The 22,112-nt window shown below is 35.4% G+C and overlaps 1 protein-coding gene across 2 annotated transcripts; it reads left to right on the top strand.

Annotated features, from left to right (window-relative positions):
* Positions 1 to 1,623: 1,623 nt before the first annotated feature.
* On the top strand, positions 1,624 to 21,552 carry LOC110110418 (oligouridylate-binding protein 1-like). 2 transcript variants are annotated; one of them, XM_020841885.2, is made up of 12 exons: positions 1,624 to 2,093; positions 3,141 to 3,202; positions 3,523 to 3,625; positions 8,458 to 8,534; positions 8,618 to 8,679; positions 8,751 to 8,838; positions 9,016 to 9,091; positions 9,174 to 9,204; positions 9,452 to 9,571; positions 12,323 to 12,405; positions 12,526 to 12,699; positions 21,035 to 21,552. In XM_020841885.2, exons 1-12 carry the CDS (start codon positions 1,950 to 1,952, stop codon positions 21,299 to 21,301), a joined length of 1,287 nt encoding a protein of 428 aa, XP_020697544.1. In that variant the 5' UTR covers positions 1,624 to 1,949; the 3' UTR covers positions 21,302 to 21,552. The 2 variants fall into 2 exon arrangements, with proteins under 2 accessions (XP_020697544.1, XP_020697543.1); XM_020841884.2 differs by having other exon boundaries at positions 1,625 to 2,093; positions 12,320 to 12,405.
* The last annotated feature ends 560 nt before the right edge of the window (positions 21,553 to 22,112 follow it).

The following is a 22,112-nucleotide window of genomic DNA, read 5'->3' as shown; positions in this document are numbered from 1 at the left end:
CAATTCCGTAAACCGTAAATTCAGTCTTAAGAAAACCAATTGACTGGAACTGATCGAAATCCTACCTAATTCCTACCTAAATCCAGCAACCAAACAAAAGAGCTAACTTTACTGTGAAGAATTTTTTACTTTTGTGATCTTTGTTGAAAAACTTTCAGGATCAATGCGATGTCACCTTATCAACCGATCAAAAGCAGTGGATCGAAGGATGTTACGACTGTGAAAGAGGAGGAGATCAGGCAGCCATGGCTGGGCTTGGGATCGCCTGAGTCGAACCCTGGATTGAGCTCGGACTGCAGCAGATAAATTTAAACTTTTTTGTAGTTAACCAGACTGCTCTAAAGGTTGTGTAATTGAGCTTAGTTGGATGATCAATGGTGCGATTTCTGACTAAGTATGGCTAAATTGTTGTAGTTAGGGAAGAGATCACTAGATCTTTTGAAGAGGTACAGAGTGCTATAGTTTTGTTTGATTATTAAGATGTTTTTAATCATTATCATTCTTCTAAGTCATTTCTTAATTGACTATTCATGGCTGCCAAACACAAGATAATTAAAGGTTAATTAAGTAAAAAGAGCGTGATTGAGATTAAATTTTAAAAGGAATAAAAATGTAAAATTAATTTAGATTTTCATAGAAAATCTAAAATTATTTTGCATTTTCTAAAAAAATGTAAAATTATTTTTGGTTTGTAAAGAAAACCTAAAATCTAAATTAGAACATAATTTTTATACATATTTAAATTATATTTTTTTATACATAATTATATTATAATTATTTAATATACACAATTAAGATAGAATTGTTGAGTGAGCGAATGGAATGGTTGAGGGCATCTCCAAATGAAAAACTCATTTTATACTTCAAAATGCAGTAACTTATCTCCAACCGAACTTCATTTCTAACAAAAAAAATTTATTTGTATATTCTTTCTCAATTGAACTCAACATAAAATTGCTCGTCTTTCTCCACTTCTTCATTTATTTGCTTCCGCCATTTCATTATTAAAAAGAAAAACGTTTGCATCGGACTTCATGTCGCAAAAAAACGACTGTAAATGACGTTTGGGTGTAGCTTGAGGCAGACGAGAAACATCTATTTGCAATTTAGTTGGAGATGATCTAAGCATCAATATGCCTGAGAACAAATATGCCATCTCAAAAAAGGCTTACACAAGAAAAAACCAATACCCTTATCTAGAATGTTTGATAATGTAATATGTGGTTCTTTATAATATAATATAATATAATTAATTAATTAATTATATGTGATTATTTAATATTCCCTTTAAATGATAATTAGGGTTTTGTTGAGATTACTATCAAATTTTATGCTATTACACAATTATCATCTTGCTAAAAGTGAAAAAAAAAATCAAATTGTTATAAAAAATACTTTTGAGCAATAAATTTTTTTATTTTTGTATTTTGATCTTGTATGAAATTAATTTAATAATTTATGTTTAGTCTATTATCTTTTTAAAAAAAGAAAATTTATTTAATTATATATAAGATCATGACAACTCTTAAGTATAATTTATTTTATTTTATTTTAATTTGGCCAATTATTATTTTTTTTTTTCGCAATCTCAGCGCTTTTCTTGGACTACAGAAAAACTAGTCCAAAAAAAAATCTCATTAAAAACAACAGTACCCAACGTACAGCAGATCGCAAGAGCTTCTCATAAATTCCTTGTAAAAAAAAAAAAAAAGCCGATTTGCAGACTTTTCAATCTATATTCAAGCCTTCTCCTTTTCTTTCACTGATCTCTCCTCTTTTCTTCCCTCGATTTCGAGGGATTTTTGTTTTTTTCTTTTTCAATTTCGTTACATTTGTCTTTCCCTTTTTCGTTACACTTTGTAAACCCTAACACCTTTCTGCTTTTCCGATTCGATCGGATTAGTATTATTCTTAATCTTTCTTGGAATCAAACGCTAGGCAGTGAAAGAATGCAGCAGCAGCGGCTCAAGCAGCAGCAGGCACTTCTTCAGCAGCAGGCACTTCTACAGCAGCAGCAGCAGTCACTTCTTCAGCAGCAGCAGCAGCAGCAGCAGTCTCTTTACCATCTACCTGGACTTTTAGCTCCCCCACAGGTATTTCCTCTCTTATACTCTTATTGCTCCTTTAGCTTCAGGAAACCTTATTTCATGAAGGTCGTTGGCTTCTTGTTTGATTGTTTCCATGTGTGGTTTTCTCCATTGATCATCTTTTTTGTGTTATTACTGCTTTTGCCGGGGAATTTAGATTTTTGAGCTTGCGTTTAGTTGTTTTTATGTTGGGCATCTTGTACTGTTCGATTCTTTTTTTTTTTTTTTGGACTTTTAAATTAGGTTTTGCTGATGAGTCGGGCACTGGGCGTGCTTTTCGCACTGTTTATATTTTTATGTCTGTTTTATTTTGTTCTGAGATATTGAAATTTACTTATGGCACACGAGGATTCAGCGCTCCAGTTCCGACTTTTGTTGCGGATGGAGGTTTCTATTATTGGCTAATGGGCTTGTGTACGCGCAGCTTTACTTTTTTTGCTTTTGATGCTATATCCGACCTTCCATCTTAATTCAATGTCTCATATGAGAGTATTAGTTTTCCTTCATTTTGATATTCCTTGAAGCAAATGCCCCTAGAACATGTTTGGCAATTAAGGCTTTGTTTGGGAAGGCTTTTTTATTGCTTCTTAAAGCGGCTTTATAATATAAAAATTTTAATTTTTTACTAAAAAACAGCTCTAAGAAGCAGTAAGAAAGCCCTGCCAAAAGAAGCCTAAGTCGTAGTAACTTCCACTATGCCATTTTCTTATACTTGCGATCCTTTTGGTTGATATATCTTTCTAGGTAGGTTTAATGCCTAATTCATTCTAGCTTTTAGTTTTTTTTAGGGTGTCCTGCACTTGCTAATGGGCGTGCTATGGTACTTAGTATAAACTGATTGGCTAATTTGATGCCTGGCCATTCTATATAAGGATAACTTATTCAAAACCTTATTTTGCTTTGATACTTGATGTGATAAGGCTGGGCCGTTGGTCTTCCATTTTTTCTAGTATTATTGTTTCTTATTGCGGACTTGGTTTAGTGCGTTCATTTCTTGGAGAATATCCTTTACGTAGGGATTTTTTGTTGTTCTTTTACCCTTTTATTTTGCAGATTGAGCCAATTCCGAGTGGAAATCTGCCTGCTGGATTTGATACAAGTTCATGCCGCAGTGTGTGAGTGTTATACGAGCCTTTAGCTTGTTTTTAAATTTTATTGTGTTGCTTTTTATGTCTTCTAGTGACCGGACCCTTTTCCTTTTTCACATTAGCTATTATAGATCTCTTATAAGGTTCTCCTTGCTCCCTTTTTTTATATTTTCTCTATAATTTATTCTAACTTCCTTTCCTTGATGTAAAATTTAAAAAAAAAAAAGTTTTTTTTTGGTAAGCATTACACGATATGATTGACATTTTGATTAATTACCTTTGCACCCGCAACACATTATGTATCATCATTTAGTTTTCTGCTGTATTTTGCTTATATTTTGATGCAGTTATGTTGGAAATATTCATATTCAAGTTACAGAAGCACTTCTTCAAGAGGTTTTCCAAAGTACTGGTCCTGTTGAGGGATGCAAGCTTATCAGGAAGGAAAAGGTTTGCCATCTTTACTATGTTTTATTTTCTACACATCTCACTTCATCATCTATAACCCTAATTAGCACATGTTGCAATTGCTAGTTTTTTGCATTCTTTCTTACATATGTAAGAACTATGTGAGTTTGTGTTTGATACTCATTATGGTGTTGCATGCCCATATAAGGAGTTTATAATATTAATATGGGTGCTTGAGTATTTACACCTGATAAGGAAAGAGTTTAGAAGATCAATGTGTTGAGGCACATGAAATATGTTTATCATAGGAATACTAATGCCATACTCATAGGGTTTAGATTTTAGGTTTGTAAATTGTTGTCTATTTCATTAATATAACTTCTCTTAGAAGTGTTAGAATTGTTTCTCTATCTGAAAAGTTATATAAGAAATGCGCTAAATGCCATCGAGTATTTTTTGGTGGAATGTACTAAATGCTTTATTCTGATGGAGTTTCTCATAAGCTTAATAAGAAGCATGATAGATGTATATTTTTGGCAATGATGAGTCCAGAAAGGGTTGGAGGTCTATTGATCCCGTTATAATGAAGGTTTACATTTCCTGGCTTGTTATGTTTGATGATGGCACTTCATACTGGCCTTCTCATGAATTTTTTTTATGGTTGAAGTCTCTACTTTTGAATCAGAGGATGCTCAAGATGCTTAATTGTCCCCCCAAAAGTCTTTGGAAGTTTGCTGTTTATAATTCCAATTTATAGATAAGTAGTTGAAGATGATGGATCATTTGATCATGAATCTTCAGTTAAATTTCAGGGAAGCAGTAGGAAGAAGAAGCCTGTTGAGAAATATATGGTGATTTGGATCATTCTTCAGGGTCTTATTGCTTTGTGGGTTCTATAATTAATAAGTGGATGCTCAGTTCCTCCAAGAAGGCCAAGGACGTCTGGGAAGATACCAGGAAAATGAGATTAAGGATCAAATTTTCATTCATAGCATACTTTATTCTATTTCTAAAATTAGTTTTCTTTGTTTTGGTTTATTTTATATAGATTTGATTCTAATTATTTGATCAGATTTCTAAAAGTTAATTCTTTCTTCTTTGTAAAGTTTGAATGCTTCTATATAAAGAGGCATAAAGTCAAGTTGTAATAAGAGTTTTTTTTTCCTTGCTCCATCTTACTCCCCTCTTGTGGCTATGCAAAGGGTAAAGAATAGTGGATTTCTGTTTTCTATGAGTAGGTTTTTTTTATTAAGATGGTTAACATTAGTTTTAATTTTTTTGTTTATTATAAAAAGTAGTTCATCATAGAGCAATCATTTTTTTTTATTTACATGGTAAGATTAGTGTGGACGAGTATAGGTGGAGGATAAATTGATTCACTAGTTTAGCTCCAAGTTAAGTTTGGTCTGAATTACCTAAGCAAAAACTTATTAATCCCCAATTTATCATAAAATGATCTGCTCCCCAATCGGTAGTAGGTCCTAAATTTACTTGCTTAAATTTGATGTGTATTTAAGATTTCATTATTTGTGCATTGTTTGCATCAAACTGACTTAAAATACACCAAAAAAAGAAAAAAAGAAAAAGGAAAAGAAAAATCTATTGAAATAATTTTCTTAATCATAAGCATTTGTTAGAAAATTTTCAATGCTCAATTTAATTGTGCTGAGATACTAGAATCTAAAATGATTATTGAATAGATAAAATGTTCCTTTTTGACTAACATTTTGACATAATTCTTAATTGGTTATAGAATGCCATTAAGTTACACACATTTTATTGTCATTATGTCTTTGGTTTAAGTCAATCATCTAAAACATCTTATTCTCCCTAGGTGGAGAACCTTCTTACATTATGCACAAAATTAGTTGTTAGAGAAGTCTAGTATAAATAAGCTAGACGATTATCAGACACAACAAAAAAAAGTCTTGGTAACCATATAATACAAGATTCGAAGTTCTTTAACGACCATATAATCCATGATTCAAAGTTCATTAACTTTGACATTGAACTTTTATTGTTATGCATTTTTCTATATTAGGACTATCCTGAACTTTATAGCCTTTGAACTAGGACCTAAGCTTTTGTCCTTTGGTTTCTTAGTTCAGATATTTTAGAGGACGTAATAGCCTTAAAATTTTCATCTATTCTTTGTGTCCAACTCTTATCCTTTGATATTTTTAAGTCATTCTATATATAGAATAAATAATATAAGTGATACGTTACCAAAAATCATCTTGATCATGCACGAATCTCGAGGCACATTCAAGTTGGAAACTTTCAAAATTAAATTTGGGACCATATGAATTTTAATTTTAGCAAACTTATAGTCAAACTAAACTTCTCAAAGAGACGAACCTAACAACACGAAAATCGGTCCAACCCGAGCCCAAATGGGTCCAAATCGAGGGCCCAAACCACATTTGGAAGGTTCTAAGCATTGTTTGGATGACAACATGATATCCAATTATGACATGCTTAAAGTCAAATCGAGCGACTTGTCGAGAAGAATCCAATGAACCTAAGATCGCTGAATTTCGACATCGTTAAGGCACTTAAATAGTTGAAAAACTTTCTATGATCGAGGGAATCAATATGGGCCATCCGATGGAGCACTCTGAACCTGCCCTGGATCTTCTGTATATTTATGGGGTGTGTCATACTCACTCATAAAAATCTATAAATAGACATCCACTCTCTACATGAAGGGGACTTTTGGTTCGAGATTGAAGAGAGCTCTGAGGTTTCAAATGCTCCAGCACCACCGTCGGCAAACCCCTATCGACTACCGTTGGATCACCGTTCGGTCGGCGATCACCACCGGACTTCCACCCGGTCGCCGACCGCCACCGGACTTTAGCCCTACCTTCGTCATACCATTCCCCGTCATCTAAACTTCTGCCCGGATGTCGTCGGTCTTCCGCCCGATCGTCGCCAGACCTTTGCCTAACTCTCCCAATTACTTTAATTTGACCGCCTCTAAGTTAAAGGATGGGTCAACCTTTGTAATTCACTCAAATTTAGTAGAATCGTTTCACTTGGGCGAGGCCCCATGATTTTTCCCTCTCAGGCTTTCCACATAAAAAAGATCGTGTGTTTTACTTCTCTCTCTGTTTGTGTGTTGGATATCCATGCATCACTAAGACGAAAAGTTTACTCTACCGCCGTGAATATTCTAGCCCACAACAATATGCATAATTCTTTAATTAAGAATGTTCTTAAGCATTCTGGCTATATAATTAATTAAGGAAGCTTGCTTGTTTTAAAAATCTCAATTTCCCAAAATAAATTAAATTCTAAGTAGGCTTCTTATTGCTATTTACTTATGAGAGAGATTTTTATGTAATTGTTGAATCTTTAAAATATTGGAGATATTACTTTTTGCATAGTGATTTAGCCTAAATTTTGACCATCTTCCCTTTAAATTCAATAACTACTATTTTCTTCTAATTTGTCTGTCAAAGAAGTTCTCAAATAGGATTATGTCAATTTTAGGCATTCAATTGAGCCAAAATTTCAACACATAATTTGGGTGTATATATTTTTCTTCATCAACAGTGTGTTCCTTGTTGGGCTTGATACACCAATCGTCAAATTCATTTTCAAGCAAAATCTTAAGTTTGTGATAGAGGGAAAATCACTTGGTATTTCTTCGACATATTTTTTCAGCTATTCAATGTGGCGCTAAATTCAATATTTTTTATTTGTCTTAGCAAAAAGACCCCTCATGTGAAGCTCTTCACATCGTCTCCCCTCCCCTCAAGAAGTATTAACGCTATCAAGTTCATGCACAAAGAGCCAATTGAATCATATGGTGGTGTTGCGAGTCATCCGCTCAAAAACCTTACCTGACCATCATAAAACTACCATAGTCCCATGGATAGGATTCCAAAAAACTCGCTATTCATGAACAATTTGTGTTCAACTCACTTAGAAGCCTGTGTTCGGTTCATTCATCTAGTATACGAGTTGATATTAAATAGTTATTTTGAGCTCATTTTCTTAACAAGTCGAACACAAACAAAGCCTTTGATATTACTGGCTCGATATATATACTTTAAATTATATATTATTGATTGTTTAGTAGATTAATTCTATCATGTTTGGCTCAAAGTTAAACAAGTTGAATATAAACATGTTCACGAATAATTCCAAACATGAGTTAATTTCAAACAAGTAAAAAGTCTAACGTGCCAAACATGAACACACGGCAAGCACACTTTAACTCGGCTTGTTTACACTCCTACCCATGGATGCTACTAACAACATGAATCACTCAAACTCAATTGAATCATTTAGGTCTAATTCCATTTGACTTGGGACTAATAAATTTATGTCAAATCGTATTTCCAGCAAAAGACCTGTGCTCATCAGTGAGAACCAAGTACTTAGTATTTCTACATCATATTTTTCAACAATTCGATGTGAGATTAAACTCGATATTCTCATGTGGCTTAACATTTGTGTTGCTGGTTTCTTTAATGATCAGGGGTGAGATTACAGTAGTTCTACAGGTACAATATGGTTTCAGCTATGTTTACCATTCTGTTTTGCATGTTTTTGAAGAACTGAGCAGATATTATAATTATACAGTCTTGAACTTTCTTCTAACTCTTTGTTGAACATGTTTCTCTATAATTCCTGGTGCTAGTAAGTTAAATTCCCTACTATTATCATGCTGTCATTCCCTGATGGTAAGATTAATTTTTTTATTATGAATTACTACCAAGAAAGTATGGATTAAGGGTGAAATATGAAATATGCTATCTCAGTCATTTTCACAAAAACAATTTTGTATCACTTTCTTTGTTTGTCTCCAAACTATTCATTTGGCCGATATATATGACATGTGTACGGTTTTTTTTCCTTGGCAGTCATCTTATGGCTTTGTTGATTACTTTGATCGTCGATCAGCTGCGCTTGCCATAGTTACACTTAATGGAAGGCATCTGTAAGTAAAACATTACGCATATGCTATTTTCTTCTTTGCTTGTGCTCCAATGTTGCTTTAGTCTTCTTGAATTTAAATTGCAGATTTGGCCAACCTATAAAAGTTAATTGGGCATATGCCAATACGCAGAGAGAAGACACTTCAGGTTATATATGTATATCTTAATGTTTCTTATTTAGCTAACATACATGTCCATAATTTTTTTTCCTTCATAAGGTCATTACAACATCTTTGTTGGCGACCTAAGTTCTGAGGTTACAGATGCTGCTTTGTTTGCTTGCTTCTCTGTGTATCCCAGTATCTCGTAAGTTTTGTGTGACCTTTCAATTTGTTGTATGGTTTTGCTTTTTCCTTACCTGTTTGTGTCTTTAGTTGCACCTAATGATTTAGAGCCAGCTGATACTGTTTATGTTCTTTAAGTTTTCTGTCTTTATTATGCTTTCATTGAATGCTTCAGTACTGATATGCGATTCTATTGCAGGGATGCAAGGGTTATGTGGGATCAAAAAACTGGACGATCAAGGGGGTTTGGTTTCGTGTCTTTCCGGAACCAACAGGTGAAATGATTATCAACCTCGTGAATTTGTGATGCTCATTATTTAGGCTTGTACCTGATAAGTCTTTTTTGTTCGTTCATAGGATGCACAAAGTGCCATTAATGACTTGACTGGTAAGTTTCACCTAAATAGCTATTTTATAACCTTTCTTATTTGTGAGAGAAATCAGCATCTATTTGGTTTATTTTTATTTCTTGATTTTTTTGGTTTTGGCCATTGTATCACCACAGCTGAAGATACAAGTTAGATTTTGCATGCTTTGGCATGCTTTGTATTGGCAAAGGGCTATCATCCGTTATACCTGTATGGTAAATGGTTTACTACTGTGTTTTCTTATGCTTGTTATCACTCACTGTGCAGGTAAATGGTTAAGCAATAGGCAGATTCGCTGTAACTGGGCTAGCAAGGGTGCTGGTACTAGTGAGGATAAACAATTTGCAGATTCCAAGAGTGTTGCAGACTTAAATAATGCTTCAACAGGTATGTGGGTTTACTGTGGCACTTAGTCTTTTGAGTGCTACATACACAGTATGTCTCATCTTTCTTCATTGTTCTTTTGGATTTGAAGAAACTTTTTTCATATTATGGCATAGCAATTACCCACTTTACTCTCAATACTTTTAGGAGCCAATGCAAATACTTTCAACATGTTTTAAGTAGAAAATTATTAAATTGACATTTCTGTGAATTTCATGCTTTGATTTTCATCATAAGTAGTGAATAATTTTTCAAATTGAGAGTTTGTGGATTGGGAAATTTATGCGTGTTTGCATGATTATGTACACTCATCAAACCCAAGACATTCTGCATCATCATGCATCTTGGTGTTCTAATCTAATATGTTTCAATTGGCTTTTTGAAGTGAGATTCTAGGTTAATATCTGCCATAAAGCAATAACATTTGATGTCTATGAAAATCTAAGCTCTTGACTTTTTTTTTTAAAGGTTTGCATAAAGCATTCAACAACTAAAAAGACTTACATAAAGGCAAAACAAAATGTCCTAAGTATGTAAAAGAAAAAACCTATCCTCCCCAAGTATATCAAAAAAGTTCCGAGGAATAGGATCACTATTCCTATCCCCAAAAGACAATAAAAAGTTGCAATTTAAAGCCCTTTGGGTGCAAAAATGAGTTGCTTGGTTAAATCTCCTAGGAACATGAGAGAATATAATATTGTGAAAAAGACCAAGCCAATTAAGGTTGTCACTATCTATCGGTGAAGAGTCCCAAATTCTTTTCTTCTTGAGCTTCTGTAGATGTTTGATCACACACACATTGTCCCCTTCGACAACAACACCTCGCATCTGGAACATTCAATCTTTAATGATCCGGCCTATGTGGAGCATAGCTTGAAACTCAACATGTATGCTATCCCAGTTTTGACTTGCCAAGCAGCAGCAACAATAGGCTCACCTCGATCATCCCTAATAATGATTTCGATTCCACCAGAGTTAAGAGCGAAGAAGTGCTCCATCCACATTGATTTTCAACCAATCTGTAGGGTGAGGGTACCAAGAAGAATCAGATAACAACCCAAAGGGTTGAGCGGCGCCCCAGAGCTCCGAAGAGGAAAAAAGAATCTTGCGGGAGATGGCGTCAAGGATCATGGCAACCATAATAGAAGGCGTACTTGTTGGTTGCCCATGCTTTTTGGCGTTTCTATTCCTACAATATGCTTGAGCCCAACACCTGGAATCCTTAGTGGCATTCTTAATACCCTCCTGCAGATCATGGAAGTAATCAAATTGGGGGGTCATAAGGTCCCACTTAGCAAGTACATCTAAAAGATGGTGGAGCTCCCTGAAACCCACTATAATATGATTCAAATCTTCAAAGTCAAGACATCCCATGGGACAGTTAGCATCATCATGGAGCCCACGGGAGTGCAGCCATTGATTCGTTGGGACGATGTCTCTATACAATCTCCACCAAAACAGCTGCTCTCTGGGAAGAAGCCTGAGCTTATACACATTAGTAATAGGATATTCTGCTAGTTGGAAAAGTTTGCAATAAGTAGTAGCCGCCACCGTGGATCCAAGGTTCTTGAGGAGCACACATGAGTCACGAGAAGTTAATCGATTAATTAAATAGGTTGTTGTGCTCAAGGCTTCAACCCTGAATTTTGGTGGAATAAAAGATTCAAGCAATAAAGTTCTAAAGTCTAATAGGCATCGATTCTTACAGTTAACATTATTTTGTTATGGTTCATATGAACATGACTTTTTGAGAAACAATGCCCTTTTTTTAAAGAAAATTATGAAATTCAAGTGACATTCAACAATATGTTTTACAATTGATATCATGACTCTTGCATCTTATATTTGCCATGGAACTAATTGTAGAGACTCAATAAGGGTAGGTCATTGCCATCAATGTGTCCCCATCGTTCTTTTCCTATGTCAAATATTCAAAATTAAAATTGAGTAGAGTATTTTTTTTCGGTGAAGCATACACAAAAAATCTCCAAAAGTTGTTAATATAGTTGACATATGATATCTTAAAAAAGTGTCGAAAATGAGTCTTGAAAGAGACTATTATCGAGAGACAAGTCAAATACACGAGTCTTTGGAATGATCGAAGACAAGTGATGTCAAGATGGAAATCCTTGAAAAACCAATATGTGGGAAGACATTGAAATCAAAAGAAGATGAAGGCACTAGCGACATGGATTAACATGAAGGCATAGGGAAATTGTTGGAATCACATGGAGGCACTTATGGTGACGAAAAAAATGTGCTGGTGACATCAAAGGCAATGTTGGACATGGTGAGGTGGAGATCAGGCGATCAACACAAGCAAACTCAAGATCTTGATCACTAAAGGCATTAAGGACTATGTTGATCCACATGAAATTGCCGAGATGAGTAGAGATCAGGCCTTGCCTGAGGGAGACGAGTTAACACTGATGCAACAACAATAACAATAACATTAAGTTTTTAACCCACTATGTGAATTCGACTACAAGAGTTAAAAGACGAGTTAACACTGATGATTATGATATAAATCTAGCTGGTAGAACAATGTATATTTAGATTTAATACTTCCATCCTTTTTTCTTTATGGTTTCACTTTTCACATCTATTTGACTTGTGATTCATCGGTATTTGGCAAATTTGGTTGCTTTCTTTTTCAATGCATATTTTCATTATTTATTTGCATGATTATTAGTCAGGCATGTGTAATTTCTTTGTCTTAAACTATAATCTGTTAATGAAATTTTTGTGCAGAAGATGTTAAAGATAGTGTGAAAGAAGACGCTCCGGAGAATAACCCGCAATACACTTCAGTTTATGTCGGAAATCTTGCTCCTGAGGCAAGTAGCAATCCGCAGTCATTTTGATCCTAAGGCCATTGTTTCTAGCATAATTAATTTAGCATTGCCTTTGTTCTTAAGGCATTTACTTATTCTATGATATGAAATTAAAAATTGCAGGTTACTCAGGTTGATCTGCATCGGCTGTTTCACACCCTTGGGGCTGGGCAGATTGAGGAAGTTCGAATTCAACGTGAAAAGGGATTTGGTTTTATTAGGTACAGTAATCACTCTGAAGCTTCTCTAGCTATTCAGGTAGCAAATGGTCGGATTCTTGGTGGAAAGCCAATTAAGGTATGTTTTTTTTTTTAAGTTTTGTTGGAAAATTCACACATTGTAATTGCATAGTTTAATGTTATTTTTCTGTGTTCATTCTATACACCTATAAATAGGCATATATGTTTAGTGAATGTTATATTTAAATTCTAACCCTTTCACTTATGTCATGACTTTTATCTCCCCTCTTCCTTGGATGAAATCCTCCATAATATTGAAACATTGCTACCATAGATATCTTTGGGTTATGGGCCACTTCTAGTTTTGAATCTATTATTATCTTTCAAGTTGAATTCGATCTATTGCTTCAAATGAAGACCGCTCGCTAATTTTCTCAAGCTATCTCTTACGCTCTAATGTAGTTACATGTACTAGAACGCCTTGAATTTCAAATTCAGGAGCATCTTACAACATGAAATGTAACATATAGTAATTTTTTTAATTGCATGACTCCTTTGCTGATGATATTCTTCTGATAAGACTAGAGAGGGAGTTGAAGGTAAACTCGAATTATGGATGTCAACATTAGAGTCTTAAAGGTTTTCGTTTGAGTAGATCTAAAATTGAATACATGGAGTATAATTTTAGTAGTAATAAATCTAGTGGTGGTTTTGTGACTTTGTGCAATCAAGTCATTAATAAGTTTACTCGTTTTAGATATCTCAGTTCTATTGTTCAAAGTGATAGTGAAATAGATGGGGATATTATTAGTAGAATTCAAGTTGGATGGTTGAACTGGAGGAATACTTCGGGTTTGTTGTGTGATGGAAAAGTATCACTCGAACTTAAGAGAAAAATTTATACGATGGTGGTTTGACCTGCAATGCGTAATGGCTCAGAATGTTGGCCATTAAAAGAGAAGCATAATATTAAATTAAGTGTTGCTGAGATGAGGATGCTCGGGTGGATTAGTGGATTTACTCTTATAGATACAGGATACAAAACGATATCATTGTTTCAGTGACATATCCATGAAAAGGTTGGAGTAGCTCCAGCGACAGTAAGATTAGAGAGAGTCGCCTTAGATGGTTTCGTTATGTAAAATGGAGGCTTTCTGATGACCTTATTAGGAGAGTAGATGTATTAGATTTGGCCTATGTTAATAAAGGTAGAGATAGACCTAAAAAGATTTGGTTAGAAAATATTAGAAATGACATTTCTTTATTAGATTTAATGAGAATTTGACTATTAACAGGACACAATTGAGAAAGAGGATTCCTGTAGCTGACTCCACGTAGTGGCTTGATGTTGTTGTTGTATGTCTCCTTTGTCACTTATTATCATTATTGATTTTTCCTAATTTGTTTCTAAAAAATACATTATACATCCTTCACAAATCCTTATTCATTCGAATTTGTTCCCATTTTTAGTAAATTTATGATCAATAATTATTTCATCAAAACTACAATGTTATGTAATGTTTTATCCAACTCATTGTATTTTATATTATCTCAGCTTGAAGATGGTTATTAGGATTGTTAAATCTCGGCCCTTCACTCATAGATCCAACGACTACAAAGAAAGATCAGTAGGAAGCCTTCTAGAAGCACATTAAGTACCTTCCATAGCTAGACATCTGATTTAGGAAGGATTTTATTTCAGCAATTATTAATTATTCTATAGTTATTTGTTTCTTCATTAGACATATTGTATAGATCTATAAATAGGGAGTCTATTGTATAATAAAGTAAGCTTTTTCTTCTCAAATTCCTAGTTTTAACATGGTATCAAAGCCAACGGCCTTCATTACCGTTGTAGAATGATCATAGATCATCGGAGGTGGAAAAGATGAAGAAGCAGAGTGTTGTCGGGGATGGACGCCACAGATGGAGCCCCCTTGCCGCGGAAGCTTGCCGACAGACGTCAAAGCAGAGCATTGCGGAAGACACAAAAGCCCTAGCCGACCGGTGGTATCTCAATCCAAACGTCATAACTTCTGATCCGACATGAAGGGAAAGTCGTCGAAGGAGCATAGTCGAACAGCCACGAAGGAGACGATCCAAACTTCTGAATTGACAGGAAGGGCAAGTCGTCGAAGGAGCGTACTCGAATAGTCATGAAGGAGTCGAAGAAGCGATTTACCTCCTGCGAAGCAACAAAGCCGAACAACAACAACGAAAAGAGCTCTGAAGCAGACTTCTACTTGCGTGCCCTAGCTATCTGGTCCAATTATAAAAAAGACCAGTCGGTTACTTCCTCAAAAAAAAAAAAATCAACCTTTATTGCCGTAACTAAAGATCGGAGGGATCTTAATTTTTGGAGCCTTCATTGCTATCCAAAATCAAACATATAGTCTTCATTATTATCATTTGACTCAAAAATGTCAGAAATTATTTTTTCTCCGAACACTGACCAATTTGAAGATTTTATGGTGCACCAAGGACGAGGTGGCCTCTAAAGCATGCAACCTTCCTATCGCCTAAATGGGAAGAACTGCCTAAAGTGGTCTCAATTTGTGAAGATCTACTTGAAGGGGAAAAGAAAAATACACCACCTCCTCGGAAGAGGACCAAAATTGAAAGTTTCAATTGTAAGTTTGGTAAACATCATCGTGTCATTCCTATCATTCACTAATAGTCATTGTTTCTTTCCTTTTAAAATAGTTCGCTCTAAAATTCGGGTTTCTAGTCATGGTCCATGTCTTAGAGTTTTGCTATTTTGTACATTTAGTGATGATCATTCTCAAATCGTTATATTTATTAAAATGGCAATTAAAGTTTTGATATTTTCACAAGTTTTATTTGAAAAAAAAAAACTTTAGTTTATTTACTTAAATTTCATATGAATGTCTAAATTTAGGGAGAGGCAATCTCAATTTCCTGTTATTTTATCGAATAGTGTCTCTTCTACATTTCTCAATGATCAATCGCTTATTATTGCTCTTCTACTTTAGTTGCTCGAGCATCTGGCTGCCTTTATTTTGTTCATATTTTGTACCCGCATGATAAACTCTCTTCTCGTGACGCTCATTTAATATTTCTTGGGTCCGCTTGAATTCAAAGCATATATATTTTATAATATTTTTACCAAACACTATTCACTTCAACCAATATCTATTTTCATGATAATATCTTTTTGTTTCCCATCACCACTTCTAAAGTTCTAATCATCACCAATTGTTCATCTTCTCCTTTTAGCTTTGTATATTTCCATCTACTTTTAAAAAGTATTCCTTTGAGAGTTTGCATTCATATCTACACCTTCTATTGTGATATGACAAAGTAAATGATAAATTACTTCATCATATTCACTCCATGATTTCTGATATTTTATCTCCATCTTATTTTCATTTTTTCATGTCTTATCTATCATCTATATTTCTAGAGCATATCTAGGGGTGTCAATTTCGGGTCACGGGTCGGGGTCGGGTCGAACCCGAAATTGACCCGGCACTATTCGGGTCAACCCGTTTCCTACCCGTTTTTGAAAATTGGTCAGTTTTCATGATCCGAACCCGACCCGCTTCAGGTCCGGGTCAACCCTACATGACACGAATGACCCATTTCCAACAAAAAAATGCTAGTTTTCGGTTCAAAAACGGGTCTATCTCCTCTTTCTCGGGTAAAAAACAGGTCATTTCCTCTTTTTCGGGTCAAAATCAGGTCAATCTCATGTTGCCGGGTCAAAACCGGGTTTTCGGGTCAAAGGGTTAACCCGAACCTGACCCGATTTTTGAAACGTGTCAAAATGCTGAACCCGAATCCGACCCGTTTCGGCTTCGGGTTGACCCTAACCCGAAATTTTCGGGTCGGGTTCGAGTCGGGTTTTCGGGTCATGTCAAATATTGACACCCCTAAGCATATCCAAAAGCACTGCAACATTCCTTTTTGCACTATCTCCATGGATGTTGTTCATGGTTTACCATGACAAATATGAGAATTGGTTGCCTCTCCATTTGGGGTCAAATTAATCCATTTTTTATGGACCTTCACTGTCAAGTTTATTATGATGGCTCCATTGATCGATTGAAAGCTTGTTTAGTTGTTAAAGGTTTTATTTAAGTTTGTGGGATATATTATTTTGATACTTATTATCTAGTTGTTAGACTCGGTTCTTACTTTTTTTTAATCTTAGTGGCCATCAATCATAATGGGTCCTTGTTGCAAACGATTATTGTTAATGTCTTTCTTCATGAATGATGCTATATGTATTTTTACCACCAACCCACAAACCCCGCTAACTCACTAACGACTCCCCATAACTCCCCACGAGCCCTCTCTCCCACATGTTACAACCAAAAGGACGCTCTACCTCTCGTTTTCACTCGGCTACACAGAAGGGCCGAAGAGATTAACTTCCTCTCCCCCATTTTCTCAGTATTGCATGTAGGAGTCGAAGACTCTCACGACCTGCTCTCCCCTCTCTCTATCTCACTATGTTAAACCACCCAAACGCATGGTCTCTCTCTCTCTCTCTCTCTCTCTCTCTCTCTCTCTCTCTCTCTCTTTATTGATCACACGCAAGAACCCCAATGACCTCCAGCGGAGCCTTCCCATCATCAATACTGCACACACACGAGTCCTTGACCGACTCCCTCCCCCTCGTTTTCTCTGTAACGCACCAAGAGCCGAAGCCAGGAAAAGACCCCGCTCCTCCCGGTACTTCTAAACTAGACTCCCACGTCGTAGCCCCCACTCCTCTCTTTGTTCATTTGAACTGATCCCAGCTGTCGACCTAACCATCCTACCACTGTCTCGACCCCAACCCTCTTTCTTCCTCACTCACTTGAGCTTGACCACATGCAGACCCCTACATTGCTCAAGTGACTGGTCGTTCGACATGTCTTCTAAAACAACCCCCTCAAACTCCATCCAACTAAATATGTTGCTAAGGTCACTACGGCCCACCATTACATTGCCTATGACCTAACCCAATACCAAAGTGCTAGTCTTTAATGCTCTACTTGACACCATTGTATGAGAGGGAGGCACCGAGAGCTTGCCGAAGTTTTAAACGACAAAGGATTCCCTCACTTAATTTAAAACAAATTGTCAATAAGCTAATTCAAAAAAAAATCATGAACCATTTTAATTGATTTGAAACAAGGCAAAACGATGTGATTCAATTTTGGATTGACTCGATATATGATATATGCAAATCGAGTCCTATATGTGATTTGGATGGACAAACATACTAAGAAAATTAATATACTAAGGACCAAAGCTAATGTTAAGCTTTTTAAAGAATTAATAGTTTCTATAATTCACTAAGATTTCACACTCAAAAGAAATTTCAAAATTGTTTAGGCCACTCTTAAATCATGAACAAAAGTGATCACACAAGCAAATCATACATTCCATCAAACAAATTTCAAATTCAAGCATAACACAACATATTACAATTATACGATACATCATAAGAGTGTATTGCAAGTGTAAAATGCATTATATGTTTAAAATATAAATGCTTTATTCAAGAACAATGTTCAACAGGAGTGATGACCAAATGTAAAATACATCTTAAAAATGTAATGAGAATGCAAAACACATTATATAAATATAATAAACGTGCATAATATATTATACAATTTTTTGCATGTGCTTCGATCTTTACGTCAAACTCTTAAATATTTAAATATGAGATCTGATAATGATGTGTGAATTCGTTAAAAGTGCTTAAGCACCTCTATGATAACTAAGAGTTTAAATTATTCATCGCCAAAAACTTAGAACCAAAATCCATCCACACTTCACAATTGTTTGGCGAGGATGATGAATTTCAGAATAACTTAAGCTTAGAAAGAGTAGATATCTTGTTGAATATATTACTACAATTCATTCTCAATGGATTTCTCGCCAACAGAGACGTGACACATGTCCTCTGACGTGGTGATTTTGCCACAAAATAAGATCACTATATTACGGTCACGACCAAGTTCAAATGTTCCCTAATTGTTGAGTAATTAATTATAGGACACACTTTATAAGGTATAAAACCTTCTGTTAGCTAAGGTTGACTTGAGTTCACTCTCTTTGACAAACATCCATCATAGGTCTATATGGTATCCTTAGATAAAACAATCCATGGTTGTTGACAAGGTTCCTTCTGTCAAATTGTGTCAACAAATTTTTCTGACTAAATAGATTACGGATCGAGATGCTGGAACTATGAGATCTTGATCGAGCCCATCATCATTCCCCCATCACTAATGGCAAGTTCTGTTTATCATCTCATCTAGAATGTTATAATACATTAAGGCTTCATTTGATTATTCGGTACCTTTTATAAAAGGTAGTTTTAAAAATGTTATTTAAGAGAATGGAGGTTTCTAATCGGTATCGGTAGTTTCTAAATTTTTAATTAAAAAAATAAACTAAATATATAAAAATGAAATACACTTACAATTTATAGCCAATGTTTCTTCATATTTAAAAAAAAATGGATGATAACATTATTGCCAATAAATTCATCTTGATCATATTCCAACTAAATTCAGTCCATCTAACTTCTCTTTGTTGGCATGCACTGCACCCATGTCAAGGGATATTGTAATACTATCGTCGGCTACAATAGCAGCTTTACTTGGAGGCGAAATAGGAATGAATTTTTTCCTTTTCCAGACACTAGGGGCCTCATTCGAAGTTGAAAGGGGGATACCACTGCTAGACCGTGGAGGGTGAACCGCAAGTTGAGGAAAATATGAAGTTAGCTGGTTTGAGGCATTTCCACAAACACCAGGACTACAAGATCCTGTAGCTTTGGATTGTAGAGAGAAAGAAGGGATTTCTACAAATCCGCATGGTGGTCGAGTGGCCAAGTGTTCTTCATAAGAAATTACACTCTCCATTCCATTACACACATCCATACCAGTTTCACCCACAGCGCTCGTGATCGTGAGATGAACCTCACAGGCCTGGGATCCATGACCCTCCCCCTTCACACCAACCACCATGGCATTCCAGTCAATTTCTGGGAAAGGAGAGATGAGCTCAAAGTCAGATTTTCTGAGAAGATGGCTCCATATTGCCTATATCTGCAGGTACACGCCAATGGTTGGAAGGTGATAACTTGTCTTCACCGTGATGGATGGAAGCTGGTTTGCAAAGGCAGGTGAAGTGGAAACAACATGTCCCTTTGGTATCATACTTGATTACCTCCCTTGTCTTCACCGTGAAGTCGCTGTGAGATTGGCACAGTATTATAATTAATTTTTTTTTAGGCAGGTGAAGTCGCTGTGAGAAATACATGCCTATTTAGGGATCCTTCTTGGAAATACAGTGTACAATATGACATAGGCGGCAGTGAGAAGACTTATGTGTATTTGAAATGCAATTTTTACGAAAAAGTGGTGAAGGGCGGAGTAACCCGTATGAAGGAACACTTATCATGCTAATATTTTGTGATTTTGTACTTTGGGACATGATTTTATTGCATCTATTTTCTTACTTTCCACTAATTTCACATGTCATTTAGATGTTTTTATTATATGATAGAAACTTGCTATTATTTACCTGTTAAAATCCTTAAATTCTTATTTACGCAATTCTGCGTCTGTGAGGCTTTCGCCTCACACCGCCTCGAGGCTTACGCCTCGCCTCACGGACGAAAAACGCCTCGAGGCTTATTTACGCAATTTTAAACCTTGCTTGCTGACACCCCAAAACTAATCGAAACATATTTAATGATATATCATTTGTTGATCCATCTCTACAAAATTGATTTATCTATTAGTTATGTGAACTTTTCTTGTTGGAGTAAGAAGTTTTGGAATATTGTTCTTCACATTCTCAATTATATTAAGAAAGCTCCTGAAATAGGCTATTGTATGTTAAAACTGGGCACTTAAATAGTAAAGCATTCATTGATGTCAATTTCTGATCACGGTATTGTTATGGGAGGTTATCTAGTCACTTGAAAGAGTAAGAAGTTTAGTAAACGGTCGTAGTTAGATCTAGAGTTGATACTATAACAACAACAACAACAAGCCTTTATCCCACTACGTGGGGTCGGCTACATGAATCATTCTTCTCCATTGTGTCCTATTAAAAGTTAAATTCTGGTTTAAATCTAATAAAGAAATATCATTTCTAATATTTTTTAAGTCTTTTTAGGTCTGCCTCTAGCTTTCTTAACATAAGTCAAATCTAATACCTCTACTTTCCTAATCAGGTCATCGGAAGGCCACCAGGTCTTTTTAGATCTAGAGTTGATGTAGTATATAAAATCATTACATGTGAAATGATGTGGCAAAAATCAATAATAGAGCTGGCAACCTAATCAATAGCGTTAGTGGGCAATAATTGATCACTGTATTTTTAAAAGCCGTCTGAATATTAAGTTTTTAGCTTCAAAAACCGACTCTTGAATTGATCAATGGTTGTGGAACCATTATTTCTCTTTTGCTTTGTTGCAGTGCTCATGGGGAAGCAAGCCCACACCGCCTGGAACAGTCTCCAAGCCTCTTCCCGCTCCTTCTGCAGCCCCATTCACTACACTATCAGCCGCAGACCTGCTTTCATATGAAAGGGCATTGGCACTCAGCAAGATGGGCGTAGGCCAGGCACTAATGCCTGGCCAGGCCAAGCAAGCAGGCTTGCCATTAGGAGCTGGAGCTAGCCAGGCCATCTATGATGGTGGCTTTCAGAACTTGGCTGCTGCCCAGCACCTCATGTATTTTTAATCATACAACTTTTATGACCAAATTGTAGATCTATTGCCTATTTATCTGTCTTGTATTTTTCCTCCCTCTGCCTTTGTTGTTATATGAATTGACATATTGTAGCGATTTGTAGGTATTGTAAGTTATTGAGGGAGAAAATGTTGTTTTAGTTGGCCAACTTTTATTTGTAATCGCCATATACTAGGAAGAAATTTATGGAGAATGTTTTTTTTTTTCTTAATGATTTTAATGATATTCTTAGTTTGTCAACATTAATATACAGCTAATTTCTGCATGGTTTGCCCTTTGTATTCCCCTTCGTGTACTTTTGCATTGTTTTCATATTTCTAATGTAGTTTTATATCATACAACAATAAAATTAGCATCCAGGTTTTTATCTCCCTACATGGATTAATTATTTTGTGCGGATGCCATTTGACGTCTCCGACATCTGGAGATAAACCAAAATAATATTGCAGCTCGATACCGTTGATCATTCTGATTAATCTCCGGACAATGTTCTGCATTTTATTTCCACAGAATAATTTCTCTACTACATAAGATTGGTTATATGAATTATTTTTTCTCTATTATTTTCTATTAAAAATTAATCAAGTCTTTTTAAATCTCTTTATCTTTTTTGAAGGTGGGATAGATCTGACAAACTATATTATCTAAAAAAAATGAAAAAAAAAAATCCTTAATGTTTCCAGCTTTCATAACAAGTTTAGTGGCCAAAATATTCCTGCATAAAAAATTCAAGTTTATCCTTCTTGCGATCAACTGTGTATATATATATATGAAAGCTTCTATAAATTGAAAGAGTACAGCC

Source organism: Dendrobium catenatum, unplaced genomic scaffold, assembly GCF_001605985.2.
Source record: "Dendrobium catenatum unplaced genomic scaffold, ASM160598v2 fragScaff_scaffold_199, whole genome shotgun sequence".
Taxonomy (NCBI): Eukaryota; Viridiplantae; Streptophyta; class Magnoliopsida; order Asparagales; family Orchidaceae; genus Dendrobium; species Dendrobium catenatum.
Note: the sequence above shows the minus strand (reverse complement) of the source record. Positions and strands in the feature narration are given on the sequence as shown.

Bases quoted from the DNA above. Each gene is read 5' to 3' on its own strand.
- LOC110110418 (XM_020841884.2), top strand. From the start codon at position 1,950: ATGCAGCAGCAGCGGCTCAAGCAGCAGCAGGCACTTCTTCAGCAGCAG. The intron at 9,205-9,451 runs GTAAGTTTCACC...CTCACTGTGCAG, and splicing joins TGCCATTAATGACTTGACTG to GTAAATGGTTAAGCAATAGG. The intron at 9,572-12,319 runs GTATGTGGGTTT...ATTTTTGTGCAG, and splicing joins CTTAAATAATGCTTCAACAG to AAGATGTTAAAGATAGTGTG.